The 13935-nt window shown below is 40.2% G+C and overlaps 1 protein-coding gene across 2 annotated transcripts; it reads right to left on the bottom strand.

The window, feature by feature from the left end:
- Nucleotides 1–5333: 5333 nt before the first annotated feature.
- nansa (N-acetylneuraminic acid synthase a) lies at nt 5334–13068 on the bottom strand. 2 transcript variants are annotated; one of them, XM_030060148.1, is made up of 6 exons: nt 13045–13068; nt 9594–9809; nt 9397–9496; nt 8752–8906; nt 8029–8295; nt 5334–6918 (listed from the first exon to the last, which is right to left on the bottom strand). In XM_030060148.1, the coding sequence occupies exons 1-6, from the start codon at nt 13060–13062 to the stop codon at nt 6709–6711; spliced, it is 966 nt and encodes a 321-aa protein (XP_029916008.1). In that variant the 5' UTR covers nt 13063–13068; the 3' UTR covers nt 5334–6708. The 2 variants fall into 2 exon arrangements, with proteins under 2 accessions (XP_029916008.1, XP_029915999.1); XM_030060139.1 differs by lacking the exon at nt 13045–13068 and adding an exon at nt 11336–11627.
- Between the last annotated feature and the right edge of the window lie 867 nt (nt 13069–13935).

Genomic DNA, 13935 nt, shown 5'->3' on the forward strand with positions numbered 1-13935 from the left:
CTCCTTAATTCCCCACTTTGTTACCCCCTCACCTAAGACACACACTCACTAAGATGACACACACACACACACACACAAAGACACACTTTTCTTCTCCATCCCCTGACCCAAGTCAGTCGGTCTTACACAACAAGCTTATATCGGGGTGGGGCTGAAGGCCTTGTATCAGATCATAGCACGCTGCACAAGCCCTTGAAAACCACCCCAATTACTCGGCGACATAATCCAGCAGAGTTCAGTGGACAGGGCTGACATGACATCATTTCCTTGAATCACTGGTGCAGAAATGTATATTGGTTTTAACACAATTTCTTTTGGAACTGAGGACATCAGGGGTTTTCAGAATAAGGTGTCTGAGAAACATTTTCCTTCTTTAACAACGTGCACTTTGTTCCAACACAACAAAGGAACCTTGCATACTTTTACTGAGATTAAAATTCAGAAAATTGGCCATACATTTTTTTTTACAGTGTTAAAAGTAGTTACATGTTTTTTAGACTAAATAATCCAGGATTTTCACTGTGTCTTGGATTTTCCCCTGTACTTCACATGGCCGTTTATGGAAGCTGCATGATCTCGGTCTTTCAGTCTCTAAATATCAAATGTCAAATACCATACCAGTTGCAGAATTGCAGTGGAGAAATTTAAACTTACATCATATGTTTAGATCATAAATAGCCAGTTGCTGGAAGTGACGTCATGCCTTCTGTCTCTCACTTTCCTCTTGTCTGTAATTGGCTTTGGGTGCAACACTTGCCCTTCAGGAGACAATCCTTCAGCTGTGCTGGTTTGTAGCACAATAATAAACCCTACTGACACTTACTTTACTGAGCCCACATGCTCAAAATGCCCCGAAACATTCAGCTGCACAGTTTTTGCACAAATAATAAATGTATGTAGCTGTTTTGTACGGCAGGTAGCTGTTATTTCTCCATGGAAGTCCCAAGTAAAATAAGGGTTTGCAAAGACCACAAAAGCATTTACAATGGCTGCAATGAAGCAATGGTGACAATGAAATTGTGATTTGGCAGTTCTGCAGTGTTGCATATTCTGTGTGTGTGTGTGTGTGTGTGTCCATGCACATTATAAGCCAAGCCAGGCTTTATATGTGAGAGCCGTAAGCCTCAGCAGCGTCCTGAAGGTGAGTTTGAGTGACCTGACTTGTTCTGTTATGTAGCACATCGACACATGTGAGCGTGTGTGTGTGTGTGTGTGTGTGTGAACGGCTAAGTTGTGTAGCTGTAAAGTGTGAAGGGTGTTATGGATTGATCTGTAGCTGCCCTGCAGACTGTGTAGCTCTACACGATTTTCAGATGTATGTTTGGCCTGTAGGAATAACATGAAATTTCAATTTGTTAGGCAGCTCCCCTGAAAAAAAAAAAAAAAAAAAAAAAAGGGGGGAAACAGGCAGTTGTGACATATTGTGAGCAAAATCTGTCTTGGTTGACATCAAACGAACCATCGTAACTGTGTACTGCCTTTTTAAAGCTACTGACCACCCTCAACCTGATGTTGCATGTTATTGCTTTTTAATGTTTGGATCATTTTCACAACAACATCAAACAACAAAAAAAAGGGGAAGTAAACCAGATTTTTAATGCCCCATAGCATACTGAAGTTTCTCTTTTACAAAAAAGAGGCATCAATAAGAAAAACAAATTTAAAACATGAAATTAAAACAAAAACAGAAAAACAAGAAATTATAACCCGACATAAGAAAATCTTTCTGTGAAGGCCATTAATTTCGTTTCACAATCCACCAACAACATGAGAGACCTGAGTGTGAGAGTGTTCTGCAGCTCATCCCAGGACACAGACCGAAATAAAATAAACTCTTCTTGGCACCGTCTCCTTTTCTTGGTACAAACACTTGGTTTGATGGAGTTTAGCCATCTATTGGATTTCAGATTGTACCTTGTACGTGCCAACAGAAACTTAGCTTGGTGCATGTGATCGGTTGACCAGGCATGGCCTCAGAAATGAAAATTACACCAGTGCTGCATCCTACATGCAAATATACAGTAAAATGTTGGTCCCTTAACCAATATTTGTAATGTAGCTCTTGATATAATGAGTCAGGATAAAGGACATTCTTACCCTGTGGCAGGAATAGACAGAAACCAGTTCTGCAAGTGAAGCAAGAGAAAAGCATGATTTAAATCTGAAAAAGACACCAAGCATGCACTTTAGTTTCCTATATCTCTGGGGGTTTACACATTTGTTGATCAACAGGGAGTCATGAAATTTCCATGGAGTTTGGGTGTTGTTATTTACAGTTGCAGTCCCTGTTTGCTCACTGATGGAGGTCAGTAAAAGTCATTTGATGCATCTTTAAAAATTTATTTTGCCTCATGTGGAGCATCTCTCTGTGCTTTAAGTGATACTGTTGGAGTTATGAGGTTGAAGCTAATAAACTGAGGTGAGAAGCACTCACTCACTCAGCCACAATGTCTTCTGATGATTTTGATTAGTTTTCCTTTTTTTCACATTCATTCAACCAGGTGAATGTCACTGCGAGGCCAGGTCTCTCTTTTCCAAGAGAGACCTGGCCTTGAGTGACTCTTTAATCATGTAACAACCAAAATGACAAGTTTTTCATGAAAAATATTCAGCATGACAGAAAAAAACATGGCAATATCTCAGAGGTGTGTGCACATTTGTTTGCATACAGGAAGAAATAACACAAAACAAACAATGTGTTATTTTTACTCATTACTTTTGTATGAATAGCAGCATCTTTCATGTGTTTCATACAGTAACATGTGAGTGTGCTGAAACAATGAAGCAACATCCTCGTCCTGACCGAATGCTTGGTGTGGTGGAGACGTGTTTTGACCCAGAGCTCTGTATTGAGGCCACAGCTGCTAAAATAAGGCCTCAAAAGGCTCAACTTATTACATAATGAGTCAAGCCCACCTCACCAGGCCGAGGTGTGTTGCCTGCGGAAAGAAGATAAAGCCCCTTGTCATGCAGAAGAAACAGCATCTGACTTGCTCTAGGTTAAGAAATTTTATTTTACAAAAAGAAATGATGACTGGGAATTGCTGACTGATTGTTGAATACATCAGCCACATAACAATACATGTATATATATGTATATATATATATGAAGAAAAAAAACATACATCACAACTATAGATCAAACCGAAAGCAGTGCACCTTAATTATTTTTGCAGGCAGGGTGTTGCTTTCTATGAAAATAGAGATTGTTGTATTCATGTTGCTCTCTGAGGTTTGGATTAGCAACAGCTTAATGCCCAAAGCTCCAACTACCACCTGAATTAGCAGCCAAGGTTTGTTGCTATATTTATATATGAATGTTAATGGGTTAGGGAGAGTGAGAGAGAGAGAGAGAGAGAGAGAGAGAGAGAGAGAGAGAGAGAGAGAGAGACCCCTCAGGGTCACTGATAATCTCTCTCTCTGTGCCTCTCACTCACTCTGTCTCTCTAACCCATTAAGAGAGAGACCCTTCAGGGCCAACGCTGATAATCTGAGATCTATCTAATGAGTCTTTGAATAGAATAGAATAGAATAGAATAGGTAATGTAGCTACCAGTCACTCTGTGGGAGGAGTGTGTTTCTCCTGTTAAGCTGCCAATTAGCTAAAAGACTAAGACTCATGTCAGACAGACAACTTTCCATAATCTCGGGAAAATCCTTGGACCCAGAGAGCTGCATCACTCCCAGTTCAGCGCTCTGCAGCAGATTACGGTTCAGCCTGGTGTTTTGTTTGATTTCAGCTCCACAGCGTGTTGTAATGGGGCCGACCTGACTTACTGTTCAGCCGAGTCAGTCCCACTGAGGAGCAATGCTGCTGTGCATGCAGCGCTGGTGTTGGAGATGGTTAGTCGCTAGGGTTTTGTTAGGTGGTTGCTATGGTGTTCTAGGTGGATGCAAGGATGTTGTTGAGTGGTTGCTATGGTGTTTCAGTTGACGGCAGTGCTGCTTTAGAGGTGTTAATTGGTGGTTGCCAGGGTGATTGCTGTGATGTTCCAGGTGGTTGCTAGGGTGGTTGCTAGGGTGCTCTGGATGGTTCCCTGGGTGTTGCTAGCTGTTTTCCAGGGTGCACTAGGAGTCCATGCCTCAGATGAACTACTGTAGTAATGGCAGTAGTGGTACTAGTGGTAGTACCCGTATCAGCAGTATCAGTAGTACTTTATCAGAGGCATAGAGATTAAATTGAGTAGAAGTGACATGGGCCGTTGGTTCACAGCACATCAGAGTATTTTTTGGGTGGTTTACGTTGCCAACGGCAACAGCCGTACACGTTCACTGACGTCACTGCATCAGCAGAAGAGTTTGTTTATGTTTGGGAACCAACACTTCTGTTTTCACAACAAGATGAATAAAAGTATTCTGAAAATAACCCTGTGGCTCCAGATTTTGATTAAAAAAAAAAAAAGTTTTCAGAGGAGTTGAGTTTAAGGGTTAACAATGTCACTCATTAGGATTAGCTGACAACATCTAATTAGCTAATACTGACATTAGTCTGAGATAGGCTTTGAATTAGCTTCCAAACATTTTTAATAACTTCAGCAGCATGAAAATGACTGTAGTTAATTTCATGTGTTCACTTCAACATCACCCTTTATTGTTGCTGTGAGCTGCGCACACTAGGATAGGTATTTTCCTTTCCCTAAATTATTTTGTAACTCTGTGAATAAAAATACTATATAAATAAAATTGTATTATGACTATTGTTGTTGTTTGTATTGTTGACAGAAAGATCTACCTACAAACCAAGCCAGGTGTGTGTGTGTGTGTGTGAGAGAGAGAATTAGCTCCACTCCCTGGCTGCTTCTCTGGATATTAAGCCATTACTGTGTATGGGGAAATATTTTCCGATAACACCTCTCCAAACTGGGACATTTTACAGTTGGTCTGGTGTCGGTAGCTATAAAACTCTAAGGTAAAGGTGAGAGGTGTGTTCACTGAGGTGTTTGGCTCTATTGAAAAAAGTACAGATATTTTAGTGTCCCCTTGTGGAGTAGTAGTGGAACAGCAGCCGCTTTAATTCTCCAATAGATTTTACACTGCCAGCTGTAATCTCTTATTACCTCTGATTTACTGCTCTCAAAATACTCAAGCCATTAAATAATTACTTAATTCATGATAAGCATGAGGCATGGGAGACAAATACAAACAAGGGACATTTTTTGTGGTAGTTTTGGGGTATATGTGCTTGTTTGGTTTGGCATCCTCCAACCACTTACATCCTCTCTCTTGCAAGGAAAGTTTTACTGAAGTGATCACAGGTACATCCAGTTTGCATGAATCCAGCTTGTGACAGGCTTAACTGTGAACTAAAGATAAAACACAGCTCCATCTAGTGGTTCTAATGCAACATTACATTTATTTCTGGTCGAAACCCAGTACACCTCCCCATAATATAACAAAATCACTTTACTGACAGAGATGGGACACACATAATCATCAGCCATCATTTCATATTGAATAGTAAGCAAAAATGAAGAGGAAAAAAAAATGACAGTAATTGTGCAAATCAACACAAACCCCCCACAATTCCCCATACACAAACAGTTTAAGGGCACAGTGTCGAGGTATCTTTCCATACCAGTTCATGTAGTTTCTTAGTCAGGCACTTTTGCACTTCAGATGGGGAAGTACTCATGGCAACTGAGTCTCTTCAATGAGAAGGGGCATAATCATCAAAGGCTGAACTGTGGATCAGAAAATGTAGACACAAATTTTAATCCCCAGTTCAGGTTGTGACAATGTGACCATCCTCTCTTTGTTAGAGGTAAACTCAAAGACTTTCTCCTCGCAGCGAGGAGCTGGCAAACATCTCAGCTGTCTTCAATGCACTAAGTGCTCTTTGCATGTTTGTTGATTTTATCTTTGTGTTTTTTGAAACTGAAAAAAAAAAATAAATAAAAATTAGAAAAGCTAAACATGATCCATGCAACCTTAACACCTGAAATAATAAACAAGTTTCCTCCACTTCAGATGCTCTCTGTTTTTACGGAATCAACTGGAAACTTGTTGAGTGCAGCTCAGTTGGCGAGCTGGCTGGTCTGGTGTGATCCACATCCAGAAGAGCAGACAAGACTGTAATTTTATAACAGAAAATGTAAAATGCCTTGAATTGGCGGCATTGAGTAACTTTCATCAAAGCACGATTTTAAAGTTTGAGGACTTTGAAGTGCCTGAGGATTCGATTCAAGCAGTCCTCTCAACTTTTCAAATGCAAAACATGTTTCTCTCTCTAGATGTTTAATGGTGATGCAAGAGAAAGTCTGAGATAAAAGAAGTTAACATCAGCCAGCCACTTCCTGATGGTTGCACCGAGGGCTTGCTAGAACATTTTACGTTTTCCGTCTTGAAACTACAGTTTATTGAACAAATCAATCTATTCTAGCAACAATTTTCAAAAGGAACCCCATGAACTGTGTTTGGGGAAATTAAATAAATGGGTTGTGGACAGCAAGGGTTACATGTTGTGAATTGTTACCAGGGCATCATTAGACTAAACATCAGCTGTGTTAACATCTGTGTGACATTTCCATTTGCTTCCAATGTCAGAGATCTGAGCTGCACTGAAGGGGATCACCATGACACTGCTGTACTGTATGTGTCATCTTGATCTCATTCCCGACAAAGTTTCCCCACCGAAATCACAAAACCTTCATCTTATCTTTAAGTGCAGTTTCAACCCTTTTGAGCCGTATGACAAATGCAGCACCGTCCTCAGCACTTGGCCTTTTTGGCGTAGCTGTCCACCATCTCCGGTGTGATGCTCTCATCCTCCTCGATGTCCTCCGTCACAGCCTTACCAACCAGCTGGAATATCTCCTCTGGCGGGACGCCCTTGGGTTCAGCCACTTTCACAATCAGCATATCCAGAGTCAGGACGGTTCCTCTGAGGATCTGCACCTTGGCCACCACTGACTTACCCAGCTGGAGCATGAGAAGACAGACAGGGACACCACAACGAAGAAGGTTTAGATGTTTGCCAGAGATCCTTAAAGGGGAGATGATCAAGTGTTCGACAAGACATTTCAGCAGAAAATGACAACACAGCACTCCAGTATTTTGCATTTGGATATAATATCAATAGATGTCTCTGTCAGATCTGTGTTCTGATTACTTAGTTTAGTCCTGTCAATGGGGAAATGTGACTTTTACTATTTGGCTCTTTTTGACTACCAAAGGCAACCCAGAAATGTCCATAACTTAGGTTATGGACAATAAGGGACTTGATAGAGACTGTGTTCAAGGACTGCTTTTTATGTCCTTGTCTGCTGGATGAAGAACAAATACACCTTTTCCTTTCCAACCAGGAAAGTCAAGCTCCTGCCAAATATCGTAGAACTTCAATTAAAAATCAAGTTAAACAGACAAGGAAACAACTATAATGCATCAGGCTGTTTAACTTGTTTACTTATGTTTAACTTACTTATAGATCAAAGAATATATTGCACTGTTTTATTTAATTCTGTTTCTTGGTGTCCTTTAAAAAAAAAGAGACAACTACTGAACTCCTGTGAAGGTGTGCTGACTTATGCTGCTTGCCAAACAAACAAAAAAAATGTACAGATTTTTTTTTTTTTTTTGGCATTTCTGCTTAGTTTGATAGTGACAGTAGAGAGGGACCAGAAAGCCAGAGAAGGGATGACTTATAGCAAAGGGCCTGGGCCGGATTCAAACTCAGGACTCGTAATATGTGGTATGTACTCTACCAGGAGAGCTACCGAAGTTGGGGAAAAAAAGAAATTTGCCAGGGTAATTCAACCACAATGTGATTGAGGAATTTTGCTCCGTTCGTCAGTGGAAGATTTGTGTAGATCAGCTACCTGTTTCACCTTACAAGGGCTTCACTAACCTGCATACACTTTACTCCCATGCTTTTACTGGAGTATATAGATGTCTTCTTGCACTCCTATAGAGGTGTGCTTGCCAAAAAATCACCCCAACAACAGCTTTAAAAAGGTTTTATCTTGGTATTCTGCCATACTATTGATGTTCTTTGATGATTTTAGAGGAAAATGTCGCCCAGGACTGCCTCACCTTATCGTGGCATGGCTTCTCACAGGGTAGCATCTGCTTCAGGCCGGTGCCGACTGCCCTCTCCACCAATCGGATTGACCGCACCAGTTCTGCCAGTTCTGACGGCTCCAGGGACGCTTCGTGATCACTTCCTTTCCAGGTCTTGTCCAAGGTAATGTGCCGCTCCAGCACCTTGGCCCCGAGAGCTACAGCCGCCACTGAAATACTGATCCCAGATTCATGGCCGGAATATCCAATGGGAATATCAGGGAATTCCTTCTGGTATTCCTGTAATTTAAGAGTGTTATATTATGGTACTAAACTGGGAACTCTAGAAAGTAAAAGCAAACACGTTTAATAATAATAACATCTACATGGTGATTCTTATCTCAATACTCAAGTACAGCGGGACTGAAATACTAAAAGTACTTCCTACTCCTACTGAAAACCAAAGCTTAGTCAAACAAGTGACTTTATCTTGTGTAAACTCTTGAAATCTATTGCTCTGCAAAAGTATTTAACTACTACTGTATGCTCTGCTGCGATGACACTGCCTGTATCGCACTACCGCTGTACAGATTGGCGGCAACAATTTTCCTTAAAGGACAATAAAAAAATCAATCTGTCAATCTAGGGTTAGGGTCTATCTAAACTTTTACAACTTTTCTTTAAATAAGGTTTAAAAAATGTTAATGAAATTAGATTAATTCATTTGTATAAGTACAGCTGAACCTGTTTCCTCACCGTGATGACTCTGAGGTTGACATCCTCCGCCTCCAGAGGATAGGCGCTGGTGCACTGCAAGATGGTGAAGTTCTGGTTGTGCTGTTTCACCGTCTGATAGACCTGACGCATTGTCTTCATGGACTGCATCCCGCTGGACACCACCATGGGACGGCCTGAGACAGAAACACACACACACACACACAACGTGATTCATAATGACAGACAGCGTGAATTGGACAGATCAAAGGTAAACCTGGAGCTCGTGGCTTGTTGGCTAATCCACATAAGGCAAATTCTGGGTCAAATTCTTGATTTTATATTCAGTCAGTTGAGGGTCAAAAAGGAATAAGTACCTGTAAGGTTTAATTATCTTTGTTTAACTCTTGGTATTTCTTGCATCTACTCACAATGTATAGATTTCTGTCAGATTTCCATTACTAGTCAAAATTTTCAAGAAAATAAAACAAAACACAATACAATTTAATATTATTTTGGCACATGACACCAGTTAGAAAATCATCAGAAGAAAGCAGAATATGTATAAGCAGTAGGACAGTTTGAACACTAACTAAACCCAAACCCTATCATCTCTTTATTCTAATAAACACATAAACATATTTATTCAGTCTAGCCCTTTCTCCAGAGATAAAATCACTGTCTAACCTTTCTTAGCGGTCCTCTCGAGATAAGGGAAGTTGTTGGTGTCTCCAGAGCCGACTTTGAAGAATGGCACATTGAGCTCATGGAGGAACTCCACTGCCATCTAAGGAAGGAAATAAAGATATCAGTTTAAGGTACCTTAAAGGTTCCTATTGCATGAAGTACCATAAAAAATGTTCACCAAAACGTGTCCTCCTTACCTCATCCATTCCTGAGGCGGTGAAGAAAATTCCGACCTCCTTGGCATATTTCTGCAGCTCTCTGTACTGCTCATGACTGAACTCTAGATGGCGCTTGTGTTCGCCGTAGGTTTTGCCCCAGGAGTGTTTGGAGGTGTAAGGCCGCTCCAATGCTCGCTTGTTGAATTTGTGCTCCAGTTCACTCTTCTGGAACTTGGCACAGTCGGCGCCACAGTCCTGTTAGGTTGGATAGGAGTGTGAGTGACAGAGATTAAAGTCTGCAGCCTCGGCTCTCAGATTATCAAACATTTATTTTGATATTCAACTGACAACAAGCCTGTGTTTTGTCTGACTGCTTAAACACAAATATGTCATTAGTTTAGCTTTTTTGCCTCAGTCCAAGGCTTCAGAGTGGGATCATACATTTGTCTATAATGTGCATGAGTGAAGCTTCTGAGGCTTCTGCTCCCCACCACCTAAACCCACTCACCTGGCAACTTGACCATGCTTAAAGGGTATATGGAAGTATTACATACAGTACCACATACAGGCAGACAGAACATAGTACTCATGGCTGTCATCAGACCCCCCTAAATTATATTTATATATTTATGTATTTATGTATGTATGTATTTATTTATTTCCATATTGTCCGTTACCAAGGTAGCTACTCTTTCTGGAATCCACACAAGTAAATAGGCTATAACATCATAACACAAAACATTACATTATAATGCAAAACAATTATGTAACAACTACTTAAAAAACAAACAAACAAAACAAATAAAAAGATAATAAAAAATACAAAAAAAAAAAAAAAAACAGTGGACAAAAAATTAACAATGACGCTCTCTAGATGGCTGCAATCATTTGTTTCAAGCAGTCCTGCTGTGGCTGATGGTTTTCTATGGATATAAAGGGTCATGTCCAAGTCATGTGGACAGAGGAATGCAGACAGGCCTCTCTAGATTCTTGTAGCCTAAGGCAGAAACTGAAACCTCAAACTCCAGCAGGTGTAGCCAAAGGCTGACCTACGGAGCCAACGTGCCTGTCTTGGTTAATAAGACAGGCATGTGTGGTTTGTTGTGGTTTAAGGTTATCAGCCATAGCCAAAAACAGACCGAGGCTTGAGTGTAGCATGGGGTTTTTGTATATCAAATCAATGGTAACATGCAAAACTCGTCTATTCTGGATTTTGGTTCACTTTCATTGACGTGTATCATTTGACTGTGTTGAACCCGCAGGGACGCAGAGCCAGCAACTCGCTCTTCTTTGTAGATCAGTGGATAAGATAGACTAGTGGATAACATGAACATGAACCAGGTGTATTGTCTGTCCTAAAGCAGCTACTGCAATGAATGAACCAAATTCAACCATGGGCTTTCTTAAGAGCTGCTTTTTTTTTTTTTTTTTAAATACCAGCAGCATGGCCTCGATACGCCCCGTTGGTTCCTATGGAGATACTTATACCAGTGTCCATACCAAAAAACATCAATTTCACATTGCCTTACTTATCTGCAAATATATCAATCACAGAACTGCACTTTCGGTGTATTATGAATTTGTGGACAAGAAGGGCTACTTCGGCACACAAGTGATCTTCCTAACAGCATTTATTTCCATCAAATCTTATCCACAAATTGGTGCCTTACTGCTGCAAACAACTGTGTATTTAACCTTGTCGTTGATATGTCTGTTGCACAAACACTGGTGCATTACAATGCCATTTAGAAACGATCTCTGTGCGTGATCTGATGTGTTACCTTTGCCACTTTGATCATTTTCTTAGCGATCTCAATGTCTCCTTGGTGGTTTTGTCCAATCTCAGCGATGATGAAGCACGGCTGGGAGCCTCCGATCATCCTGCCGGGACACAGCTCAAATGTTGTCGGCATTTTGGTGACGGACAGACGGAAGACAGCGACACAAATATTAAATCAAGTATTACTATCCGGCTAAAGGCTATTATTTTGGCCAAAATGTGTAACGAGCGAGAGACAGGGCGACTAACTGTCACTTGCTGTACCAGCCGACAGGAAGTTGTAATAGGTTGTACTTCCGTGATGTGGCCACGTGGAATTCCGGTTTCTTAATTCAACATTAAAAAAAAAAAAAAAGCCTCTTCATTCAGGTGTCACGCTGCCAAATATTTCTTTAGGTATGGAGAGTAGAGAAATTGATGAGATCTTCTGTTTGAAATAAGCCATTCATTCATTCATTCATTCATTCAATAGAATAGGATAGAATAGAATAGAATAGAATAGAATGCCTTTATTGTCACTATACACATGTACAATGAGATTAAGAGCAGCTCCTTTTAGTGCAAACATGTAATAGTAAAGAACAAAAAATAAAAAAGATAAATTACAATATAGATAAAAATAAGTAAAAATAAGTTATATATACATCAAGTAGTTCTATATACAAAACAATGTCAGTGACAATCCATTGCCTGTGCTAATAGTATTAGTGATTATAAACAATTTGGCGGTGAATATATAGCCTCACAATTGCTTTTTTTTAATTAATTAATTTTTATTTTATTTTATTCATTCATTGACACTGTGTTTATCTTTTAAAGTGCAAGACTAGACTGTTTTATAAATTGGATTCCTGTGTTTATAAATGGAATGTGGTCCTCTCAGCTAGTTTGAGAAGTTAGGATAATATTAATCATTACATGGGAGCTACCTGCCGCATTCCTGTGTATAAATGGAGCCTCGTTGTCTTGTCTTTCTCTCCACCTGCTTTCGTCACACACCGGTCTGTTGTGTGCCACACCTAAGCACTACACAGACCTGTCAGTCCGACTAAGCCCAGGAGACACTGCAGAATACCCTTCTGTATCACATTTGTGGGCTCACTAGGTGACTGACATGTTGGTCATACATTGTGGAAAGAAGCATTGCAGATAAATATTTTCTATAATCAGTGTATCAAGAAAAGGACACAGCCACAGTAACAATGTGGATGGCAGAGGAGCGTGCACATGTGGCTGTAGGCCCAATTAAACTGTTCCCACATTGATATATATAATCATATTTATCACTGATATCACTGGCAGAGCAGTGATATCACAGCATTTCAGAGCTTGAGGAGAAATGGTCGGGGGTAAGGTGTGATGTGCTGTAGGCTAACTGAGCTGAGAAAAAGACAACCGGCTGCGAAATGACTGCAAAATTACTGAATTAAGAAAATATGGAATACACACAGAGTCAGTAGACCTGCCACTGGAAGCCCGTGATTACATGTTAGTGTTGGTTTCTTCACATTTTAGACCTCATTTTGACATAATGTGATGACTTGGTTGTATTCCAGATCAGTTCCTTGTGGAGCCCCAGATTCATGGCTGGAATATCCACTGGGAATATCAGGGAATTCTTTCAGGTAGCTCTGGAATCGTAGTGGTATATGTGTGGTGAGAGTTATACTATACTATACTACTATTTCTCTGTGTAAATTGACTTGTTACCTTTGCCACCTTGATCATTTTCTTTGCGATCTTAATGTGGTAGCCTTTCATGTTAGCTTAGCATAAAGACTTAAAGTCTATAGGAGTCGTTTTCCTCTGTCAAAGTGAAAATTTTGAAAAAATAAACCTTACAGCGACTTTGAAGCTGTCAGAATCTGTCAGGTAAGTAAAAAAGTAAGTAGACAGGCACATGTTAGTAAGTACTGGCTAAAAGGGTATTTTGCCCAAAATATTGGAGTATTCCTTTAAAGTATACTTAACTGGTTGTTTATGGGCCAGCTGCATTTATTTTAATAAATTCAGCTTAACTTTATTATTGAGTCTAGCCATTTTCTGCAGATATGACAATGCACTCTAACCTTGGCTGTCTTCTCCTGATAGGGGAAGAGGTGAATTTGAAGAAAGGCACATTGGAGGAACTCCTCTGCCATTTGAGGTTTTTTTTTTTTTTTTTTTTTTTTTTTTTTATACAGTTGTCTGTTGTGCTCTAGGCTCTTAAATAAAGTACAGAAAGAAGTACCCTCCTTACTTCATCCATTCTTGAGGCGGTGTAGAAGATCCCGGCCTCCTCGGCATATTTCTGCAGCTCTCTGTACTGCTCATGACTGAACTCTAGATGGCGCTTGTGTTCGCTCTAGGTTTTGCCCCAGAGTGTTTGGAGGTGTAAGGCCACTCCAAGGCTGTGAGTGACAGATTGTGAACTCTGCAGCCTTGGCTCTCAGACTATCATACATTTATTTTGATATTCAACTGACAGCCAGTCTGTGTTTTGTCTGACTGCTTAAACTCAAAGATTTGATGCAGTGTTTTTTAAAACCTGTTTTCCTCCCGTTTGCTTCTGACCAAGTTTCTTTTCCTTACTCTTGATTAAGGCCTCAGACAGGGATCATA

Source organism: Myripristis murdjan, chromosome 1, assembly GCF_902150065.1.
Source record: "Myripristis murdjan chromosome 1, fMyrMur1.1, whole genome shotgun sequence".
Lineage (NCBI taxonomy): Eukaryota > Metazoa > Chordata > Actinopteri > Holocentriformes > Holocentridae > Myripristis > Myripristis murdjan.

Excerpts from the sequence above, each read along its gene's own strand:
- nansa (XM_030060139.1), bottom strand. The coding sequence starts at position 11,467 with ATGCCGACAACATTTGAGCTGTGTCCCGGCAGGATGATCGGAGGCTCC. Across the intron at positions 9,810-11,335 it reads AAATGATCAAAGTGGCAAAG|GACTGTGGCGCCGACTGTGC; the intron begins GTAACACATCAG and ends CCAACCTAACAG. Across the intron at positions 8,296-8,751 it reads TCAACCTCAGAGTCATCACG|GAATACCAGAAGGAATTCCC; the intron begins GTGAGGAAACAG and ends CTTAAATTACAG.